Source organism: Micropterus salmoides, unplaced genomic scaffold, assembly GCF_014851395.1.
Source record: "Micropterus salmoides isolate LMB-PRFRI ecotype aquatic unplaced genomic scaffold, ASM1485139v1 Ms_hic_scaffold_15, whole genome shotgun sequence".
Lineage (NCBI taxonomy): Eukaryota > Metazoa > Chordata > Actinopteri > Centrarchiformes > Centrarchidae > Micropterus > Micropterus salmoides.
The window spans coordinates 6534602-6559115 of NW_024040596.1; the positions used below are offsets into that span (position 1 = coordinate 6534602).

The window sequence follows — 24514 nt, forward strand, 5'->3', positions numbered from 1 at the left end:
CTTGGAATAAAATCTCTATTACTTTCTTTGCTCAGGGTTATTTCCTCGGGCAATGGAGTCAGTTCCCACAAAGACAACAAGGTGAGGAGCAAAATGGCTGTGTGTTTTGTAGTTTTTACAAACGTGGCTAACATAAAACAGTGTCGAATATTTAAGTGTTTTAACAAAACTATCTTAAAATGAAAAGTTTTGTGATTGAAAGATTTAAACTCACTTTGTATGTTTTTATGTCTTGCTTTCCTTCCTTTTTCTGAACATTCTCAATACCTTCCGATCTCATCTGTGTTTGTTCCCGTCCCTGTACCTCTAACATTCGTTTTCTTTGTATCTTTCTGGCTTCAGGTTTCCTCCAGTACAGGTGCCAGGTCAGCCGTGCCTCTGGTCAGCCCGGTAGCTGCTTCTGCCTGTGGACCAATGGAAATCGAGGCTCTACCCAGGAGTCCTGGAGGAGAAAAGAGGAGGTTGGTACCTGGATTCTGTACGCTGCTGGAGCTGGGGAAACGAATTTCGTTCCTTCATGTTTTACATGTTTGAATGACAACTGAACTGAACTGGAGTTTTTCTATTGTTCAGTCAGTTCTTTTTAATGTCTCCCTATTTCATTTGATTATTTAAAAAAAAACAATACTAAAGTTGGTAGAAATACACTCCAACCCTAAAGAGGATACACGCATTAGAAAATGGATGGATATTTTTAACTTAATTTTTTATATGCCAGTAGAAGCAAGTGCTTAATATCAGAAACCAGACCAGGTTAGGAAAAGCTGGGAGTGACCGACTGATCCCTCTTGGGTGCTGAAAGAAGTGGGTGGATAGCTAGGTGTGTTTTTCATGGTCTAATGCCATGAGAGTGGCTTAACATGGCTTATCCTCTGCCCCTGCCTTGCTGTGACCGGGGAAGGCAGGGGAGAGTATTGTTGTGTACATTTCCTCTTTGTGCTTGCATGTCCGTTCTGACGTCGCTGTTCAGCTCTGTTTTGCGAGGGTACATCAATTCCAGGGTTATTTACTTTCAGGTTTTCAGAGATGATTGCTTCAAGTTGTGTGTCTATCTGTGTTTTTGTAGACTACAGCACATACCAGGAGACTGTAATACAGCGGTACAGTATTCAGGCAGGTGGCAGATTCAAGAAAGATGGACTGCAGATAGACAAGTAGCAGATTGATAGTGGATAACGGACAGAGACAGGCAGCAGTAGGGCTGCAACGATTAGTCGACGTAATCGACAATGTTGATTATATAAAAATTCGTGTGAAATTTGAAATATTGTTGACACGTCGTTACAAAGATGCAGTTTAAGGGAGAGATGGCAATCTTCTGATTAAGAACATATCTGGTTGTTTATTTCTAACTGCAAAGCACCACAGGAAGTGTACAGTGCAGCAGTATAGCTTCCACTGTCTGTCAGGACAGCTTGACTGTAAGACTACTCACGAAGAAGAAGCATTCCTGCGAGAAAGGGGGGGGGGGGGGGACAGGGAAAGGAACACTTTTGGGAGGTTTTGAGCCGAGGAATCAACTGTGCAGAACTTGAATATTGGCAGTTTTAAAGTTGATAGCCAATCCAAAATGTGCTCAAAATGAAGCTCCACAAGCGCCCGCGGGGTTAGCGGTGCCAGCCGGCCTGCCAGTTACGCCCACAGAGCCCTCTGGTCCCAGTTACACAGACCACTGCAGCAACAACAACAACAAAGCAGCGGCGACAGAGGAAAGGCCACAACTGTAAGATAGTTTCAATGTTCATACCTCTGTTATTCTGTCATTACTGATCTGAGTAATGGTTTAAAGTAAATCAAGAAACATCTGGCTCGTGTTGTAGCCTGCAGAACATTCTCCGCTTATTAAACTTATAAGCAGTTTTGAAAAATAAATTACCGAAGTAGTATGATAGGGGGTTGCTGCTTTATTATTCTAAATAGACATTACATTGTTAGTGTACAGTTGTGGTTATAGTACTTGCTTTTAATGTGCTTTTATTTTCTATAGTTCCAAAGCGAAAATCTTTGTTAAAACTTTTAAAGTTAAAACCTACTTGGCAATAAATCAGATTGTAAGCTTATTGTTTTGGGTGATAAAGCCTGGCTGTTACCAGCCTCTCCATAGTTCTTTGTATTCTTGGTTTTGAGTTCTCATGGATGATGCTGGCTAAGAGAACGCTCTTTTAGTTGTGTTGGCTAACATGTTAAGTGCAATAGTTAATCACTGAATTATAGGAGTACCCTATGCTGTCTTGTCTTCTTCCCTGGTTTCCACTTGGTGTTGATACTAGTGTTCATTCTGAACAGTAAACCTCATTCACTCAATGGTAACATTAGCTAGATTGGCTGTGTGTTGGGGACCAGTAATTCACTTGTAATATATTTAATTAGTTAAATAGTTTAATTAGAGTTAGGGGGTGACAAAAATAATCGTGACTAGTCGACTAATCGAATAAATAATTAACAGATTAGACGACTATGAAAATAGTCAGTAGTTTCAGCCCTAGGCAGCAGGCAGTAGATGGATGAAGAGCAGTAAGGATTTCTCTTTTAATTTTATAAACAAAAACTGTCGTAGTACTCAGATGACTTCTTCTCAATACCATCCATATTACCTGTTTGTTTTTTTTATTTTCTACCTCCATTTCATGTCTCAAAAGACAGCAGAAGAGAGTTGCTGCCTTTGAGCAGTGTGTATAAATGTACTATGTCTGTTTTTTGTTTTTTTTTCGTCCAGGATTTATGGTTGCATTTCTGTGTGTTGTGTGAAGCTTGTGTGTGAATGAACAAGTACATTTACATATGCATACAAATGTGTATGCATCCTCCACTGTTATCAACCTGCAATGTCCCCCTGTGTGTTCCAGTATTTACATGTACTGAGGACACATTGGTCTTGTCTGGAGGCAGACCAGGTAGGTACGATCCAACACTGAACCTTGCCATTGCTCTGGCTCTAACCAATCAATCGCTGCAGTGGAGGGGCTTTCTGATTTTGGCTTTGGAGAAGGGTTTTCATGAGATTAAACAGTCTCTTGTGATTTATCGTCCGTCCATTTTTGATCAGCATGAAATGCCAACCTAATCGGTGCAGGGATTGTGTGATGATTTGGGTGCTGTGTGGGAATCTTGTGTTTGTCATAATAAATCAGTGTTATGATTTCAGCTTTGCATCTGCTCACGATTGTGGTTTGTTCTAGTGTGTCTAGGTGTCATTTAATGTCACGCTGTGCTTCCTGTAAACCGACTGTTCCTCTAAATACTTATCTTCTATTATTCAGAAAATTTTATAAAAATATTTGAGGATGAGTGGAAGTTCACTTGCCAGTCATATTATGGACATTAGACACTGTGATGCTAAAGACTTGCCAAAGAAAATTTCAAGTTTTTATTGGTGTGACAGTAAGAAAACATTACTTGCCTGCATGTATTTTTCCCATGTAAACCAGGCACATCTTATTTCTGGACCAGACTACTCTGGCTTCTGGGGAACAAAGCTCTTCAGGTTTAAAGCTCAGGCTGATCCTGTTTCTAGTAAAATACATTTCTGGTCAGTTCTAAAAAGAGTATTGTGTGTCTGTAGGTCAGGGACACCTTTTTATTCATATTATATCCTAAAAACCAGGATGCACAGGCTAGGGCTGCACGATTTGGAGAAAAGGTCATTTTGCGATTATTGTGGACAATATTGCTATTTGTGATTGTATTATAATGGAATAAATGGTACAATGAGTTCACTTGCTTAATTATAAAGGAAAATGCACAAAATACTGACATTTTGAAATGTGTATTTCTCAATTTGAATCAAGTTAAACAATAAACAATATTTATAACAATAACTAGTAAAACAGACCAAGGGGAGCATGTTGCTCTACGGGAGGAGGCGTCTAGAAGCAACAAATATTGGCTCAACCGGCTCAATGTACATCTGTCTCTATCCACAACCTGGAGGAGGAACTGTACATGAGAGTATTAAAGAAAGAGTATAATGTTTAGTTAATAGTATACTGCTAGTATAAAAATAATATATTAAATACTACATTCATTTTAATTTCATATAAAACCGGTAGTATCCTTTTTTTTTACCACTAGTTGAATATTAAATCCAGTTACAGCAGTTTCATTGCTGTGGGTTGTATTTATTCATTAAATCCTTATGCAGGAAAAAGGCTCTACATTGGTCTCTAATTTGTTAATGCTATGTACTTATGTAACTTGTCAATCATATTGTTCAACACTGTAAAGTTTGCGATGAAAAGTGAAACTGACAAGCACATTGGCTCTGAAAAGTTGAACATGTAGAACAACAAAAGGCACCGATACAGCTACGGGTAAATGCCAATCCCAAGCCTCGGTTATCTTCTCCCAGTTTTCTCGTGTCTTACCACTTCAGCTGCTGTTGATGTACCTGTCACAGAGCGACCGGAGCACCAGCTTGTCTCTCGGTGCTCCGGTGACGAATCCCACTATGTTTTAAACGATTAGCGGCAGGGCGGGAATGGGGGTTATAGTAGGTAGTTGTCTTAAAAGTTACTAGCAGACTGCTCATAAATCATTTTTCTCATTGTACTTGGGCTAACCTGTTTTTAGAGGACACATGCGAGAGCCTGGGGCACACTTTTAAGTGTGTTTTTAAGCTAGATTAAGGTTACCTACATAGTTTTGTTCTTAGAAGACCTACCAGCTACAGGCCCACTTTGCTCTGTGGTAGTCCTCAAGCTAATGTTGTCGAGCCTTCAGAAACTTACCCAATGATAAAAAGAAATATGCTTTACAAGCATTGGCACCAGTGCTGCAAGTTCTTGTGTATTTTATCAGCACAAGACTTTACACTGAAATGACCTCAGAGTTCTTGTTTATGCTGTGAACCCATGGCAACAGCTAACTCAGTGGATATAAGGAGATGCTTTGAAAGAGACATTACTGTTTCACTAATATTTCAGACTAATCCCTGGTGCTCTTCTCTTTATCCTCCCATGCCTTTCTCCCTTGTTTTAAGCGTGTTCTGTTCTGTGTCTCTCTCCGCACATGCATGTAAAATTATGATATGATGCCCCAATGCTGTCAATTAAATCCTAATTAATATGCAATATATAAATCACTGCTATTAATGACGGATCATTCACAAAGGGGTAAGATCCTTGAAAGAGTCCATTGCATTTTGTGCAGTTTTTTCTGTAAGTGGATAGAGTTTCTCTATTCAGCTGTGTGCAGCAGCATCAAACAGTTCCTAAACAAGATAAATGTTAGCTTATGCTAAATTTATTATTATTAAAATTAATTATAATTTGATATGTTTAGTCAATTTTAGGAATGAAAAGTCCCATGTTTTTATGTAATGGCTCTGTCCTTTTTTTTTATTGTTTACTTACTATGTTAATCACCCATACAGCTATATTCTCTCTTCCTGTTTTAAGAAGTAGTGCCGTTTTTCTATCTGTTGCCTTCTATCTGACCCTTGCCTCCCATTTCTGTAAGCTACTCTATTTCTCTGTAACACTATCATAAGTGAGTGTAGAGATAACTGTGAGATCGCTACCACTGGAATTAATTCATCACATTTTATTCTCTATAGCTAACGAGAAAGTACATTATATGGAAAATGTAGGTCGGGAAGAAAGGTCAGTGGAAGTTCATCTGCTAGTCAAAGATCATCAAGTTAGCCACTGTTTTACAGCGGCAATGGGAAACTGTATGCTCTGTTGCTTTTTGTGCTTCCAGTGCAGCTGTCATCATGAATAAAAGCTTTGGGCTCACAGCCTCCAGCGCTGAATATATAAACACAGATTCAACATAAGCCATCAGGCCTCTGCTGCTAGAGGTGCAAAGCCAGGTCACTGACACCCAGAGACATCCAGTCCACTTCGCTTAACTCAAGTGTTCATGTCACAACACTTGTCACAGCATACTTAGATGCACGGAAGTGTACAGTGTAGTAGAAGCATTGTGCTATAAGTTGCGTGGCTTCTGTATCCTGGCACTGCCGGGCTGATCTCGACCACGAAAGCCTTATTTATTTATTTATTTATTTATTTTATTTGTGTTGTTTTATGTCCACTAGAATCACATTTTTGTTATTATCACCAGCAAGATGCCTCTTGCCAGGCTGCAGTTTAAAATGAACAAATGAGGTCCGAAATAAAATAGACACGGTTTCTTGTACATGCAAGGGCAGAGAGACAAGTTAGCCACACAGAAATAATCCCTTTCTCTTTCAGACTCATGTTTTCCGCTGCTTCTAATTCTCGTCTGCTGCCTTCTGCTCCTCCCCTCTTTCCCTGCTTTGTGTTAAACCAGCTGTTTCTTCCTGTTATCTTTCTCTCCCTCATTCATTTGCATACAATCTCCCTCTCCTCTTTGCTGTTTTCATTCAGTGCTTCTCTTCCCCTCCGCCTCCAGTCTCTCATTTGGTTTACCTACACTCTCTCTCACTCACTTCCCGTCTCTTCAACCAACCCTCCTCGTTTGTCCCTTATTCCTTCACCCTGTTTTCCTCAGGTCCCTCCATCCTTCCTGCTCATGTCTCATCAAAGGTCCCCCACAAGGAGTTGCACAGATCTGAGCAACTGACATCGGGCTCACCCTCTGTACCAACATGAATTGGACAGCACACTAATAAATGGGAATGGCTCAGCAGTGACTTCACCTATGAAAACCTTCTGGTATTTGTGTTAGTGACTGTACCACATGGAAGGACACATTTGGTGTGAATGCAGACATCCAGACATCGCATATTAACTGAAACATTCCTCAACACAAACTCAAAGTATCACACATTCTGCCTGGTGACACCCCTCACAGACTGACACCTCTCCAAGCTTGCCATCACGCTGCCATCACACTTGATATTGCCCTTTTCTTCTCAGTCTATCGTTGCATTTCCTTCCACTTTTCCTTGACCATTGCTGTTGTGGCAATTCTGAAAAGTTATCCTGCTTTTGCTCCTTTATTTCTCTCTCTCGTTCTCTCCCCTCTCCTTCCTCTGACTCTTAACCTCATGGTGAAACTGGCTAACTGGGGTGAGATGATATCAATGCAAGGCTTAGGAATTAAACTCCACTGTCAACTCTGCAAGGGAACAATACGTTGTATAGTTCCTGGTGGGTTTAATGAAGTCCTCTTCTGCTCCTATCTGTCATTCTCTCAAAAAGTTTTGTTTTTTTTATAATATTTTAAACATTGTTGTTCTCTTTTAAGTTTTTAATTCCATCAAATGATTTTTATATATGAAAATATGATTTGCTCTATTTTGTATTTAATCTGCCTTGCCCCATTTCATGGATCTGCTGCTCTGTTTTAAAGGGTAGTTGGAAGAAGGTCAATATCTTTCTCATGTGTAGAGATATGTCTTAAGAGGTTGTTAGCCAAGCTTAGCACAAAGAATAGAAGCAGGAGAAAAGAGTTGCTTTCACTGTTGTGTTTAAAAAAATTCCAAATCTGTTATATTTGCACATTTTTGTGTGTTGAACTCATTTCCTGCTTCCAGTGTTAAGCTAGCCTAAAAATATCTTGGACTCTAAACTCTGAAATTAAATCGATACTGACCTTCTCTACCAGCTTTTTGCAAGAAATTAAACAAGCATAATTCTATTTAAATGTGCGAAACTGAATCAAAATTCTGAGGAAATTGTTTATCTGTTTTTGTATACTCTAAATATTTGTTTTGTGAAAATAACTGCAGTGGTGTAGGCACAGCTGGGAGCGTTATTTTGAAATGACCCAACCATCAAGATAATGGTGGGTCTGGCTGAAACATAAAGAGCAGTGTAAGGCCCCTATCAGACAGTTTTCTATTGGCAGTGAGCATTTTGCGGATGTTTATGCGCCTTGGGCACCTGCTGCGCCTTGCGTTTTTTAAGGAATGCTCTGAGCGCACAAAGTTTAAAAAGTTCAACTCTGGGCAGAAAAGCACCCAACGTCATTCAGGTTTTTTTCCATTGTCTAATCAAATGAATGGAGAGACGGGCCCTCAGTTGTGGTAATGGAAGTTTACAGTTGCTTGGATTGTCCGACGGCAACAAACTGTCACCGACTCATCCTAAAATAAGCCTTGAACCGACCATCATTAAGACGAAGCTCCTGGACCAACTGGTGGTACTACCAGTGGTGTCTCCCCTTTCTGAGGGTCTCATGTACCCACACGGATCTCTGTTTCCTGTGTCCTGCGTGTTTGTTCACCTCTCAACCCTCAAACAATGCCAGAGCAAGCGCCCTCCGTTGGTCTATTTTTATTTTTTTTTTAAAGAAGATGTTTTTGGCAACAACACATAAAAAAACGCAGCGCACTGCTCTTTTCCAAATTCAACCGAAAAGGCACCTCACGTTTTCAACCGCAACAAAAGACTTTCTGTCTGATCGGGGCCTAAGGGCGTTGATATTCACTGGATGCTTCCTTCACACTTCAACTACACCACCGTACAGCTGTTTTCTTGCACAGCTCAACCAATGAAGATGATTTATTAATATTGTTTAGTAAAATGTTTACAACTGTGACCAAAGGATATATCTTTCTGAACTGTATGTTGAAAATCATTTCAGAGAATAAAGACAGGCTTACTGTTGACTTGTCTTACGCTACAGTGTATATATGTTGTTCGAGAAAGATTACCGGGCTGTTGTTGAGTGCTTGGGCAAAGCATTGTACTTTTCTTGACAGTTTTTGTGTGGTGTGCTTTAGCTCCTGTTCTCTCCAGGAAGTATATAGTAAAATATATACACACTTCTCATATTTCACTGTGTCTTGAGGCTACAGGAATATGAGGCAATTACTAGGCTGCTGGAGGAGCTTCCACGAAAATCCATGTATCAGATGTTTGCTTCAGGTCACTTCAAATTCAGAGGATATTACGCCACATTATTTCGCAGAAAAGTTATTGCTTGCTTTTGAAGAAGTATTTCCATGGGCTGAATCTTGCTTCTTTAGCTCTTATGAAGAATGTATTGGGCAATGTTATTTAATTTTAGGGCTGCTTCCTTTTGGACAGATGACAGACCTTTTTTGTTTATTGGTTTTTTTAAATGCATGCTATACTTGCCAGACCCACTGGAGCGCCTAACCAGAAACTACATGATTTTCTTTATAAATCATTTAATATTTCATATGTACATATTCTTTTACATAAACTTTCTTTTTCAAATGTTTTTCCAAATACAGTAACCTAAATGAAAATTCATTTTTGAATTATATTTTGTTTATTTCAGTTTAATTTATTGGAGGTTATTATAAAATGTCTTGATATATCATCAAGGGCCAGCTTTGCCATCTTTGCAGAGTCAGGTCATATCTTATGGATGCCACAGGTAAGTTGTACAGCTGTATAATTGTGAATTCTTGTGTTGTAACACTTGCATCTCCTACATGTTTATATTTAAAAATAAATATTTTTAATAATAATCTTATCTTGATCTGCCACTCATTATATCTCCCTCTTGTCTGTTTCTTCTGCCTCTAGTATGCCCATGGTTGCTGACCTGATGGAGACGTGCATTGATGATGTCCTCAGTGCTCCTGTCGTTCCCACAGTGACTGCTTTAGATGAGGCCGGACCAAGCAACGCCTACGCTGCTTCCCCCTGTGTCACCAGGGAAGATCCTCTCCCCCTCACTGGTGAGGCTCCTGAAAACCCAGCAAACATACCACAAAGTGAAATCAAAGTGACAATGAACAGGATATAGTAAATTTTGTTGCAAGGCTCAGAAGATAAGATAACCCTAGTATGTATGAATGTGTATTTTGCAGGATAATGCAGTAAAGCTCCTATTACACTTTAAGTTATTTAACCTGCAGAGCTGGTTATATTATTGATGATGATGATGATAACATAATAAAAAATAATTATCATTGTTGTTATTATATTAATAATGTAAATGTATTAGTAAGTAAACAAAATAACTTCTGGAGAAATACAGTAAAAAGGGGTACATAATATATATTACTTGTATTTTCATTATAATGTTATGTATTTTTCTTATTGTGCATACATTGACAGGTTACAATGCAGTTGTATGCGAGTGTGTATTTAAGTTTAACGTTGTATCTCTTTAGAAGCAGCGTCTCGTCTAAAGCAGCTGGCGTTGGAGAGCAGTCCGCTTCTGGCTGCTCCAAGGAATAACATCAATGTCAATATGGCCATGAACAATCTGGTGGGTATAGTAGTAGTAGTAGTAAGAATAGTAACAAATGTTTTGTTTGGTCCAAGCCCCAGCATAGAGAAGTTACCGTACAGGCAGCATAGCGTGTATTACAGTTCAGTAACAACCATGTTTTTCTCTTCTTTTAAAAAAAAAATGTATTAATACATTTATTTTTTGAATGGGATGTGTGTGCCCCGTCTGACCATGCTCCAACAGGAGGATGTGGTGAAGATCACAGAGAAGTGTGGTCTGAGCAGTACAGGCAATAGTCCAGTCGTCACTCCACTGCGCACCCCAGAGGATCTGAAGAGTAACATCCTGAAAGCACAAGCCGAGGCTGCTGCCCTCAAGGTGACTAACAGACCCCACAAAGCTGGACGAAAACTGAGAAAAGGATAAAAAGAAACCTTAGATAGTACAAATATTTTTCATTAGTCATATAATTACTAATTCAGTATTTTTACTCTTGCTTTAACAAATCATTTTTTCTAAAGATATATTTTGGTGCATTTTTAGCCTATATTATAGAGTTGATAGATGACAGGAACTCATAGGGGAGAAAGATGGGGAAATGACAACACAGGTCCCCGACTGGACTTGAACCAGGGGCATTGTGGTTCGTGGTCTGCACTGTTTATCCTTTGGCTCATAACTTAATAAATATATCAGTTTGTTAAAGTAGTAAATAGTAAACTGGAAAATGACTGCAGCTGTCCTTCCAGATTGGTGATGTGCAGATTTGGCAAATAAACTAAAACTTTAGTAAAACTGAAGTTAGCTAATTGGTCCATGATTATTTTGTAGTTTTGAATTTTTTTTATTTATTATTATTTGAAAACTTTTTTGGGTGAAATACTTTTAATAAGAGCACTCTTAGTGCTTGTTACTCCCACCTTTTGATGCTTTTGATTGGCTTAGGAAATTGAAATACAAGTATATTTATGTATAGTAGCCTAGGCCGTCTGACTTTCTAGCCTCTCCACTCCTTTTAATATGACATCCGTTAGAGTTTACACGAACCGTGTGGGCTTAAGTTTCACAGCAGAATTAAATCATCACAGCTAAAGGATATCAGTAATCTGAAAAACATCCATGTTAATGTCGTATTTGTGACGGTACTGTGCTATCAATTGAGATGGAGATGGATGGCTGTATTTGTCACCTACCCCTCTGTCCCTCTGTCTATTCATGTACCTCTCTCTCCCTGCTCCCCTGTGTAGGGATCTCTGGAGGAACAAGTTGTAATGGTTGGAGATAAAAATTGTAACTTGCATGAAGCTTCTGCCAGGTATGACCACATACTGTAATACCTCATTATTAGAGTACATTCTGAAGATAAAGAATTATTGTGATTAATTATTGTAAACAATCACATTTTCTTAAACCAAATGTTAAAATTCTAAAGATTCTAAACAATGCAAAATATTTATAGTTTTTTCAGCATCATACTCAGTATTCTCCTTTTTAAACCATAAGTACAGCCAGTCAGTACAGAGCGCACATAGACAGGAGGAGAAGCCATTGTCACTAATGCTCTATTGTCTTTTTAACTGGGCCTGTTCCCTCCTCCTCCATCTTCCTGAGTCATGCCAACTGTCAACACATTGTCTCAGCCAACCACAGGGCTCCCTGCTGCAAGAGCTGATTAACTATTTGAATATTCATGAGGATTATTAGCATAGCTCACAACATTACATCACTTACAGCTCATCCTTACAAGCAAGCCTCTGTCTGTCTTACATCAGAAGCAGTCAGTGGAAATGAGCCGCATTATATTGTCACAATATAAAATATATATAAACATTTAAAAGATACCATTTTCTCAGTCCCCCATTCAGTTCTTGATTAATGTTGAATTTCTATGTTACTTGTGAGGAGATTTTACTTATACTTAAATATTTCATGCAGAAAAAGCACATTATGTAGAGGCACCAAATCACTGGCAGAAATTGAATATATGTATGTCTGTTTTCAGGTTGAAGGTGCGTACCGGGCGAATGGGCAGTAACACATCACTGTCCGTTAGCAGTCGCCCTGACATCCAAGACTCATGGGACCTGCTCAAGCCATCCTCACTGGTCTCATCGGCAGGAACCAGGTCAGTCCGTGTGTCTGTATGTACTCGATGCTTTTGTGTGCAGGTTTTACTTTGTATGTGAAAAGGACACTCGAGGTTATCTGAATGTATTCATTATTCCTACTGTGGCTGCTTAATGAAAGCAAGACAGAAACTGGAGACAGATTAGCGGAGGAGGGAATCTTAGCTACAGATTCCTAATCCTTTTGTGAGGACACACACTTTTTTCCCCTCCTCTTTTATCTAACTTTAAAGGTGGGAAATGTGATTCTGGAGTAATCCAGTACCATGACAAATACCTTGATATAGAGCGAACAACGGCACAGCAAATAATGTAACTAGCCAAGTTGTGGGTTGAATGAAAATGAAATGTAATGAAAATTACCTACGTTTCTTCAAAATAACAATCTGCATCTTCAGGAAATCCTTCACACACAAGTTTTGTCACTGATTATTTCTATACTATCCAGATTAGGATGCAGTAAGCTTGTACAGTTGACTCTGCCAATAACTTAAAGCACACCTTGTATAATGATTACATTCACTTTACCTACTTTGGCTGTTCGGATTGGAGAGCAGGAACAAAGAACCATTCAGATCTTAAGAAGAAATAAATAATGTAATAATAGCAAGAATATGAAAAATAAGGTTAGAGTAAAAACCAGGGTGCACTCAGATAACACACAGGCAGGTGCACAACTGCTTTTACATCAGTGGCATCAACCTTACCGGCACAGTTCCTGTGTCCTTGCTGTGTAATTTCATCTTACAGACACTTATATAGGCCTGCGTTCCCATTAAGAAATATATAACACAATATTTCACACTGACGCGTTTCTTATTCTTTGCTGACATCTGTTGGCATCTTCCACCAATGTGTATGTGTGTGTGAGTCACATGACTTGAGTTCTGCCTGGATACTGCTGGCGTCCCTGCTCAATAAGTGTTTACAGTAGGATGGTACAAAAAGACATAGAGACGCTTTACCAGAAAGTTCACAAAGGCTGTATGTTCCATACAGCCTCATCCATGCAGTAAATGCTCACACTGTTCAGTCTGGAAAATATAGAATCACTTGCTGTGCTGAAACAAAAAAACTTATTGACGAATTAGTCAATCAAGAAAAAACTTTCTTGCAAGCATCCAGCTTTTCTTTGTTTAGTACCATTGTAAAAATACCTCCTTTGGATTGTTGGTTGTGCAAAACAATTTTTGTGCGGTTGTAATGGTCTTCATCATATGAACAAGAAAATTACCATAAAGGTAAAATCCAATCAAATGTTTTTTATACCACCCTATCTCAAGGATGGGGAACCTCAAATAAATTTCCACATTAGGTTGAACAGAAAGCTAAAATTCTCTGTCCATGGCTCATTTGTTTTTCTCGTTACGTTCATCAGTGCGGAGAGGCTAGCTGAAGATTTAAACCCTGGTGTTCCCAAGATGCCCTCTGAATCTGCCAGCGACAGCACGGCACCAAAGGTAACATGACAGTGAATAGTTGAAATATAATTGATAGTTAAATTACATTTGCAATGAAATGGGGGAATTTGTATAGGTTTCTTTTGTGTTGTGTTCTTTTGAATGACTATGTCATTCTGCAGGTTAAAGCAGAGGAAGGTGACATGCACAAGACCGCCCCACTGTCTGAAAACCTGATCGATTTCACAGATCCAACTCCTGTGGTAAGGTTTACCCTACTGTAGAACTCCTGCAATGATTTGTTGATTTGTAATTTAATGATTTAACCTTTGCAAAAAACAGGCTTTATTGGCTCACATAAGAATACTAAGAAGGGGAGGTACTGGATTTTATGATATATGATTCGAATATTAGTTTAGTTCTCATTTTTATTGCAAAGGTGATATTAACTTATGTCAATTCCCAGGTGGTTAGCCTTGATATGCTGCTTCAAGTTCGTAGTTGTTTTTTCCAAAAATCATATAACCACATTGTTTGCCGTCTGATATAATTAGGCACTCTGGAGATGAACCGAACATGCTAGGGAGAAAGAGGCGCTTAGATATTTGGCGTCGCCCCAGTCGGAGAATATACGGCCTGTAATATTTTGTCTCCTCATTATACTGAGAAAAAGAAAGAGAGAGATTTTATTAATATTTTTTTTATTTTTTTATTTTGGTGTCATTCTTCGTCAACAATATTGCGTGTTAATATAGTCAAGGCCAGCGTTTAAGGACATTGTCGCTGTCGCGTTTTAGTCAGGGGGAAAAAGGTCCTTAACGGATATATTTAATTTAGTTTCGTCTGACGAAAATAACACTACTTAATTACCCTCATTCAGAAATGTCAAACCCAAGTCTGCAGCCCTGACAGTGTGTGAACATGGCTGCAACACTACCAGGCTTTAGTGGACAGGCAGGTGAAACTGAAAGGGAAAATGACACTTAATTTGGTGCTTTATGTAATTCAGTTTTTTAGCAGTTTTGTGTTTGGAACTAGACTTGTGATCTATTTGCGTAACAGCTAACATGGGTGAATGCACTCTTATACATTGGTACGGTCGACAGAGTGTGACAACATGCTTCTGTTTATCTTCCAGCTACCACCAGTGCAGCAGCCCAAACCGGTCATCACACCTCGCTGGATCATTCCTGCAGCTGCTGTGAGTCATCTGTTTTCACCTGTTCAGCTGTCTACCTGTCTATCTGGCCCGGGTTGTTTCTCCCCCCACAGGTTCTTCTGAAATGTTTTAGGTTTTGATGTGTATTTAATTAAAGTTTTGTCCAATGCTCTGAAACAGTTGATGCCATTGCCATTTTTCCTATATGCACTTGCATAGTTGCTGTTCACTATGGCTGATGTAGAGGCTATATAGACACTGACCTCCTTCCTTCTCCCTCATCCCCTTCTAATGCAGCCTCCTGGCGCCTTTACTAACGGCCTGCTCGACCTTGACCCCCCTGCTAAGGTCATCCCTCTTCTCCCTGCAGATGGGGGAGCAGCTCTCACCCCAGCCCTCCCCCACCTCGCTCACGCACGTAACACCAACTCCGCCAGGTAAAATTCTTGAGATGTGAAGCAATTTGTAAAGCAAGCTTGGTAGATGCTGACCCCTGCTGATCGAGCAGGAAAATGTCTCCTGGAGCTGAAACCGTAATGCATAAAAGTATGAGGTGGACTGAATCGCTTGGAACTCGCTGCTTGGCCTTGCTACTCTGAGAAATCATGAGCTCACTTTGAGGCTTCGACATTGTTTCTTTCTGTAAAACAGAGCTGGTCACTGCAGAAGCAGCTCATCCTGGAGAGGAGTCCCTGATAAGTACAGAAAGGGTGCAACATTTCTGATGAAGCCTGTTGTAACACAAAGTTGTCTTATTGGAAACTGTTTGAGAAGAGAACAAACTTTATACATAATTACTCATGCACACAGAGCTAAATAATGTGATTATCAGTATTGCACTGTGACTCACACAGTTACAACTAAGAACGTGCGTACGTAGAGCGTCAGCTATGCACCTCAACCATGTGATGGATATCTTATCTCTGTTCTTTATGACATTTGGGGTTTTGTGTGTTTTATGAATGCAGCAATAGATTCAATCTTTTTAAAATGGTATTTTGCAGGGCTAATGTGCTCGTAAACATGGTCATCAACATGAAAGGTTTATATTTAATGCTTTCAGCAGCCAAAGTCTTTCTGACTCGTTCCTCTCCTGTGTCCCACAGCACTGTGGGTCAGCAGCCAGCCTCGGAGGATGGAGCCAAACCCAGAGGTCTCCTGACCACTGAGCTCTGATGGAGGAATGAGGAGCAGCCAACGTTGTCGGCCTCCCTGACTGCTTTCTCACCTCACCTCATCACACCCATCCCCCTCCCATCCACACACAAGCAAGCTGGGCCAGGTGTGCTGAACACTGAGGGCTAAGAGGAAAGTTGAACCAGGGAAGAGGCAGCTTACAAGCACCACAAACACATACTGAACAAACTGAACTAAGTAAACAGGAAAATAATAGGACTATGATACAGTTTTTCATGATAACATGACACAAAGCCTAGTGTTTGTAAAATACTCCAGTATTTTAAGAATTTTAAGAAACATTTTAAGAACACCCAACTTGTGAATCTCCTGTTTGAGTTCTCTGTCATTGACCTCCCATTTGCATAATCCATCCAGTCAACCACACCTTTCTGAGAACTAGCACCAACTCCTTGTAGATGAAAAGTCTTGTTGTTCAACTTGGTTGCTACAGAGTTTGGGTTGGGACTGACACACTACAATCTCATGACACTGTAAGGTGCGTAGCATAACAGCATCCACCGCTGGCTTATGACTTAAAGGGTAGGTTGTCTCTTCTAGTGCTGCTTTCCTCCCCCTGTTTTTTTGAATGGTGCTGTTTTATCACTGGTAATTCACACCACTGGATCCCTGCTACTATGAGCTTTTCTGTACACAGATTACACAGCATGTAGAGCTGCTGAGGTACACTGGATGAAGGACTAAAAAGAGAAATCTACAAAAAAGAAAGACGCTTAAAATCTTTATTCTAAGAGATAAAAAAAAACTTGACTCGATGAAACATGCGGATATGATGCTGCACTGTCCTCGTAGCACACTACAATCCTTTTTTGTTAACCCAGTCAATAGAAAATGTGAAACTCGTCTGTTGGCAGCCACTGGATATGAAACCTTCACTGGATTATCTTTGCAACACTGGACCTTGAAAGAACGTTTGACAAAGGAGGACAACTGATGTTTTTATTACCCTGCTCTTAATTTTTATCTTTATTGATGTTTTAATTTGCCCATCGCAGTACTTTTTTTCTTCTTTTTTTTTCCTCCACACGTTTTGGTACCAGCATCATGAGGGATTGTCAGTAATGAAAGTTATTTTTTTTCTCTCTCTATGTACATGTCTACAATAATATGAAATTTTAACATTTTGTCTTCTTCCACATGTGGCAATTTTTCATTCACATTAATTTTATCTTCTAAATCAGCTGTGTAAATGTGACAAGCGGTTGAAATTAACTGTGGTCCCAGTTTTTGCATTACTTAACTGGCTATCTGAAGCCATCATAGACAGTATTGTGACCCTTATAGAACGTGGCTCCTGGTATTAACATGTTGTAGCTGCTGCCCTGCATTATGGAAATGAATGTATTCAAATGGTCTCATCTGAGAATGCTGGACAAGAAGCCACAGTGTGAAAAGTTTTACAACTTGTTAAATTCACAGTTGCTGATGTAGTTTATGACTGGAGGAAACTTGAGAAAAACGTTAAAAGCTGATTTTGTACATTTTGAGGCCTAATTCTACATTTTGTGAGTTGTCAATGAAGAATATCACATCTGCTTAAAAGATAGCATTTTATTTTATTTTTTATCTCAGTACCCCACTTCAATCACTAAGTCTGGACTATTATTCAAGTTATGTCTGTAGTTTTTTCATTGTTATGTTATCATTTTCTGTCTCAAACAAGGGAAGCTGACTGTTTTATAATGTCTTCTTAGCAGTGACGGTTATTTATGCTACTACTCAGTGTAATTGTTCAAATATTACATGATGTCCAAAAGTGTGTTAGCGTACAGTTATAAAGTATTGTCAGTATAATGGCATCAGCTGGCTGTAGATATGAAGTAGTCTTATATATATTTTTTTGGAAATTGCGTTGGCAGTATTGTTACTACACACCGAGAAGATTTCAGCATTGAGGTGTTTTCTAATTACAAACGAAGTAGGAAAGGTATCACTGATTGAACTGAGATTCTGACGTCTCTAATGCAATTTCTATATAAACTTTTTTTCTGGATACCTGAACCAATGTTAAGTAAAGCTTTGCTACAGTAGGACTCAGTTGTTTTTCATTGTTTTTGTTGTTTTTTTACTACTGCAGAGGATGTTATCTGTGATAACAGCTGGATTCATGCAATGCTAGAGTAGACAATCTGATTTACAACTGTGCTCTGGACCAGTATTAGGTCTAGTATCTAGATCAGTAAAAAATTGCATCAGCAGAGGGCTTTGTATTCAAAATGTTTTTTTTAAAGTGAGTCTGCATCTGGGTTTATTTGCCAGTGTCGCCATGTGTCATCTAATGAAGTGCGGTACTAAACAAAGAGCTTTTTTGACTTGGCATAATTCATTTATTTTTCACTTAAGTATAAAGGATAAACTTGCCTTTCAGAACAGTTCATATGGTTTTCTCAGATCGTATAAATTCACAGTTCTGTTCTAAATCCTGTGGGAATTTTAATTTACAAATCATAATTTACAAAGAAATCAGACTGATTCTACATTTGCTCGTTTGACAATCAGATGCCCACAGTGATGGTGTTGTAACATTTTTTAAGTGAAGAACTATTGAGATAATTAAGATGATGTGAAACCTGTATTCACTCCTTTTAGTCGTCACAGTCGGCTCTCTGACAGTTATTGATTACTGGTTCAACCCCAAACATTTGACAGCATCACAGACCACAGTGTGAGATCTACTAGCTTTTGATACGTACAGTAGGATGAAATAAGCAGCAAGTAAGTCTTGAATTGTTTTTGGTTGAATTTCATTGATGTTCTATCGAATGTTTAACAATAACATTACCTGCCTTTAAAAAAAAAAAAAAACAGACAGCTCTTTACTTACTGTATATTTACTTTTCAATAATGTGGAATATAGACTTTTGCATTGCAAGAGTCAGGGAACACATCTCTGACTAGGGGGAAAAACATAAAAATACAGTAGTGTATATACAGTACTGTATAACCTGTGACCTAATTAACTAAAGAACAAGGTGGAAAGGGTCCACAGTAGGTAATGTACATCTTTTTATACATCCTTTATATTGTTCTGTTACAGCAGACGTTTTGACTTGTCATAGTAGGAAAGGCACAGGTGTTACTAATATCTGATGACAGTGAGCCAACATGAACAAAACCAGGACTCTGAAACTGAAGGAACTAAATGGAATCAGTTATTTTATTCTTCACACCTGTGACTTTCAAACTGTGACAAAGACCAATTTATTACCACTGCACTGGAGACGTGAACATAAATATGCATTTGATAATACACAAGTTAAAAAGAAGAAAAGCAGTAATTCCATCTGCGGACAGGTAGTTATGAATGCCCTTTATTTTTCAATCTTCATTTAATTAACAATAATTATTAATATGTAACTGTTGCCTAAAAGACATTTTCACTGTTAATTGAGTGAGCAGATGAATGTTATGTTACCATGTCATCACTGTGGCTGTAAAGTAACTGAAGTCCAATAGTCTGTAGTGTATGTTAGCCAATTCACCACTAGATGGCATCACAGTACCGTTTTTACCTTTTTAGGTAGAGGTAGTAGAGTTGAGAAGGGAATTTTTGTCCTCCGGCATCACTGACACTCCAGAAAACATATGTGCTTCATGCAATACTGCAAATATCTCAGTTGTAAGGCATTGGAGAGCTGGGACTTGGGAATTCAGCTCCTCCAAGAAGCTACTTATGACAAAGAATTTTAACAAGGTCTTTGAAGATGGCACCGTTTAACTTGTATTTTACAGTAATAATCAAGGTGCAACATTATTCTGGGAGCACATTTTAAAATGTCAAAAATGTTTCATTTTCAACTGGAAGCGTTTAATAAATCAGTGAAGTATATACAGTACCAGCACCTGGTGACTGCATTATGCTAGTCACAACCTCTAGAGTGTAGTGTAGCTCCAGAGTGAGTGCGCCAGATCAGTAGAAGTAGATCTTCTTTTAATCAACTTTATTTTAATTATCATATTTTTATCTGGCATATTATTAAACATCTACATAAACCCGATCCCTGACTAATACAGGATTTCAGTGAATACTCCCCCCCCCCCCCCCCGGGTATACTTTGCCATGTCCATAAATCACAGTCTAATATCTCCAGGTTCAAGATTTGTGTCTCGTTTGCTCAGGAAAGTCTGTTAATCAGATTCGATGTGAGCGATGTCTGCAGCAGTTGAAAAGAAACCTTCAAGATTGCATGTTAGGAAATTTTCAATCAGTACCAAAATGAAAGCAAAGACTGCTGTTATTTGTCAGTTGCCATATTGGTTTACATTTCAAAAGGCAGTGATTTGAAATTGATTGACTGCGACTGGTCCTTGCTACAGAGCAATACATAGTTGGACCATTATTAAACAGCGGACAGCCTACAGCTCAATAACTCAGCCAGGACTGCTCCTCTCAGCAGATGGGTTGACTTTCCCCCACCTTCCAAATGAATAATTGATTACGTACATGGACCTTATGCCAGGTCATGATTGCTTAAGCATGCTCAAAGCTCTGGGTGGATTCATGGAGATTTGGCACGAGGCCCTGATGTCACCAGTTCAGATCCCACTAAAAACAAATATGTTCCCTGTTAAATTTTAATATTCTTTGAGGTTGGATATCAGTACTGTTGGGGCGAAAATCAAATGCAAATGTTTTTGTTTTTTTTAACTTTCCGCCTTGTCAGTAGCTTCATGACCAGATGTCCAATGTTAGTTTTCATTTTAAAGGGCTTCATTAATCCAAGGCACAGCAGAGGATATAAAAGGGGGGGAAAAAATCAACATGTCGGGTCTTAGTAACGCTTCCAAGGCCGTTGTGGTAAATGGACTGTACTTGTGCAGCACCTCTCTCGTCTTCCAACCATTCAAAGCACTTCACCAATATCTTCACCCCATTCACACATGTTCATACACTGATGACAGGCTGCTTTGCAAGGTGCCAACTGCTCATCAGCTGAAAGAAATCACATCACGGGACATCACAAAAATCACATGGCTCATCCTTTGGGAGCGATATGAGGTTCAGCATCTTGCCTAAAGACAGTTCCACATGTAGACTGTAGGAGCCGGGGATCGAACCGCCGACTTTCCGACCACAGTGTGGGGGGTTATTTACACAAGATATTTGGTATTTATATTACATTTAAGCGTGTTGGCCATTAGAAAGACTCACTGATGTTATTCAGAGTGAGAGTTCTGAGTGAGAGTTGTGACTTTTCACAACAAATTCCACATCAAAAATATTATTTCCATTTTAAGGCATACAGCGAAAGTTCAGGGGCCGCATTCACAAATCATTTCAGACTGGTCTATAGTGCTCACAGACTAGTCTAATGCAAGTTAGATTGTTTCACAAAAATAAACAGTGACTAAGTTTAGACCACAAAAATTAGACACCTCACGCCCAGGCTAACCTTTGTTACCTTGGTAACCACCAGTAAAAATGAGTTACATTACAAACAGACAAAAAAAAGGGAAGATTGCTCATGATTTGTGGTTTGCTGACGATATGGAGAGAGCTGAGATGAGAACTAGAAATATACAACAATGAGGACTTCATCGGTCGGTTTCGTTTGCCCAAGGAAGCTATCCTGAATCTGACATGAATTGGGCCCGGCCTCCTCCCGTTGTAGGATATTTGCTCTTAAATATTTCTTTTGGCATCTTGTACCATGTTCTTGGATCTTTTCTGTATACATTTGATGCTTATTGTCACAATATAACAAGTTATAGTGTGAAATTGTGTTTTGTAACTCCCTTCTGCTACACAATAGACCAGAATCAAGTTGGATGCGTCTATTTAATCCACCATTTTTGTGTTTGGAAAAGTGTCTTATTTTACCCAGAATTCATTGCAGCATAGTGCTACTTAAGATAGTCAGGGTCTTCAGTGCTTTGTGCAATGGTCTGATTTAGATGTCTGTCTGAAGTCTGACTATCTACTATGTATATCTAAGCCATAGTCAAAGTCTCTTTGTGAAACCCGCCCCAGGCCACAACAGCAGCAGCGACACCAGCATCGCTGACCTGAGCGATACAGACTGACCCAGTCAGCAACTGTATCAACAGAAACTACGGACAGGTGACTGTTATTGCACTAATTACATAATCAAACATGTCTGGCTAGCTAGCAATGTAATATTATTTTCCATTGTTCCCATATTTAAATGTATCGTGTTTGTTAGCATGACAGTGGTAGCTGGACGAAGAGGGGGGGTGGCAGTAAGGATTGACAAATAGTCTGAATTTGACTATAAATGTGAGTCCAGCACCGCTGATCTGAGTCTATTCCAGGGTGCTGGAACGGAGGGTTCGGCCGATTGTTGAACCTCAGACCCGGTCGTGGAACATCTGACCAGCTCTTTACTCTCACAAGGATCCTGGAGTGGACTTGGGAGTATGCCTATCCAGTCTACGTGTGCTTTGTAGATCTGGAGAAGGCGTATGACCGGGTCCCCCGGGAGATACTGTGGGAGGTGCTGTGGGAGTATGGGGTGAGGGGGGCCCTTCTCAGGGCTATCCAATCCCTGTACATCCAAAGCGAGAGCTGTGTCCGAGTACTCGGCAGCAAGTCGGACTCTTTCCAGGTGAGGGTTGGCCTTCGCCAGGGCTGCGCTTTGTCACCTATCCTGTTTATGATATTCATGGACAGGATATCAAAGCGTAGTCGTGGCGAGGAGGGGCTGCGGTTCGGGGGGCTTGGGATCTCGTCACTGCTTTTTGCGGATGATGTGGTCCTGATGGCATCATTGGTCTGTGACCTTCAGCTCTCACTGGATCTTTTCGCAGCCGAGTGCGGAGCGGTTGGGATGAGGATTAGCACCTCTAAATCTGTGGCCATGGTTCTCAGCAGGAAACCGGTGGAGTGCCAACTCCAGGTAGGGAATGAGTCCTTACCCCAAGTGAAGGAGTTCAAGTACTTCGGGGCCTTGTTCACGACTGAGGGGAGACTGGAGCAGGAGATTGGCCGGAGAATCGGAGCAGCGGGGGCAAGAGGTAATGCACTCGCTTTACTGCACCGTTGTGAGCTGAGCCGTAAGGCAAAGCTCTCGATCTACCGGTCGATTTTCGCTCCTACCCTCACCTATGGTCATGAAGGCTGGGTCATGACCTAAAGAACGAGATCGCGGGTACAAGCGGCTGAAATGAATTTCCATCCACGAGGAGCTCAGAGTAGAGCCGCTGCTCCTTTGCGTTGAAAGGAGCCAGTTGAGGTGGTTTGGGCATCTGGTAAGGATGCCTCCTGGACGCCTCCCTAGGGAGGTGTTCCAGGCACATCCAGCGGGAAAGAGGCCTTGGGGAAGACCCAGGACTAGGTGGAGAGATTATATCTCCACACTGGCCTGGGAACGCCTCGGGGATCCCCCAGTCAGAGCTGGTTAATGTGGCTCGGGAAAGAGAAGTTTGGGGTTCCCTGCTGGAGCTGCTCCCCCCGCAACCCGATCCCGGATAAGCGGATGAAGATGGATGGATGGATGGATGGATTGATGTGAGTCCTTAGACAAGTATATTACAAGTGGATGTAGTCATTGTGACGTCACCCGTTGGCTGATAGGGTGCTGCCATGTTGAGTTTTTGCAACCAGCGGCACCGGATGTGACCATATTTGGACGAGATGGTGGAGCTAACGGCCGTGTGTGAAGCCAGCTAGCTTTCTTAGCTAGGTGCATGACAATTTTCTTTAGCGAACAACAGTCTTAAAACTAAATGTACTCACCAAAGAAAGTGAACAGCCAGCTCCTAATACGCTTTTTCAACGCCGCTGGTTAAATTTACAAAGTGCCGTGGGTACGAGTCACTCTAGTCTGATTGACAGGTCGCCATGGTAACGACTTGTCAATCACAGATAATCCCGCCCTGAAGCATACTCTGTTTTATGGTCTCTTTTGTGTGAACATCATGTTGTATTGAAGAAGACATGAAACTAGCGACTGAGACCATAAACTCATTAGGAAAGTGTTTAATGAGTTAATTATTCAGTGAGAAGTAGGGTCATTTTAGCATTATTTCTAATGGAACCGGTGTTCTGACGATCTATGCTGCCTTGTCGAAAAATGCTACCGTAGCGCAAATCGACAGCAGAGTCTATCGAGTCGCTCTGCCCTATCGAAAAATGCTACCTTATAACTTACGGCATTCCCAACAGCAAGGTTGCACATATTTATGGGCGTGGAAACAAACCACGCTTGTTGGTCGTACGCATGCGCAGAACAGCTAAGTAGCACATCTCGATAGGTAGCATAAATCGACAGAACACCAGACTCCTTTTTGTTACCAGAAGAGTCGCCCCCTGCTGGCCGTTCAATAGAATGCAGGTTTCAGGGACTTCCGCATTGGATTCATGTCTCAGACTGGAAGCTGAAGTTTAGAAAGTGACGCAAACACACAAAAATGTCTCAAGTTGTGCAAAGTTGCAAAAAACTGAGAGACTGAAGGGAAATAACAAAAAGAAGTAGAGTTTCCAGAGTTTTCCAGAGTTTGGTCGGTATATAAGGGAAATAATGTTCTTTGTGTTCCTAATTAAAACACATTTTCACATTCTGGGTAAAATCCAGATGCTGATGAAA

The 24514-nt window shown here is 40.2% G+C and overlaps 1 protein-coding gene across 4 annotated transcripts in view; it reads left to right on the top strand.

The window, feature by feature from the left end:
- epb41l5 (erythrocyte membrane protein band 4.1 like 5) overlaps nucleotides 1-18166 on the top strand; it is a 39233-nt gene extending 21067 nt beyond the window's left edge. For 2 of the 4 annotated variants that reach the window (XM_038720143.1, XM_038720145.1), the window contains exons 15-26: nucleotides 36-81; nucleotides 343-461; nucleotides 9432-9586; nucleotides 10025-10122; nucleotides 10330-10464; nucleotides 11334-11401; nucleotides 12089-12211; nucleotides 13591-13672; nucleotides 13795-13875; nucleotides 14751-14813; nucleotides 15069-15208; nucleotides 15878-18166. In XM_038720143.1, coding sequence (XP_038576071.1) covers nucleotides 36-81; nucleotides 343-461; nucleotides 9432-9586; nucleotides 10025-10122; nucleotides 10330-10464; nucleotides 11334-11401; nucleotides 12089-12211; nucleotides 13591-13672; nucleotides 13795-13875; nucleotides 14751-14813; nucleotides 15069-15208; nucleotides 15878-15947 — 1180 coding nt within the window. In that variant the 3' untranslated portion in view covers nucleotides 15948-18166. The remainder of the gene's footprint in view (nucleotides 1-35; nucleotides 82-342; nucleotides 462-9431; nucleotides 9587-10024; nucleotides 10123-10329; nucleotides 10465-11333; nucleotides 11402-12088; nucleotides 12212-13590; nucleotides 13673-13794; nucleotides 13876-14750; nucleotides 14814-15068; nucleotides 15209-15877) is intronic. The other 2 variants (XM_038720144.1, XM_038720146.1) reach the window with 2 other exon arrangements.
- Nucleotides 18167-24514: the final 6348 nt, after the last annotated feature.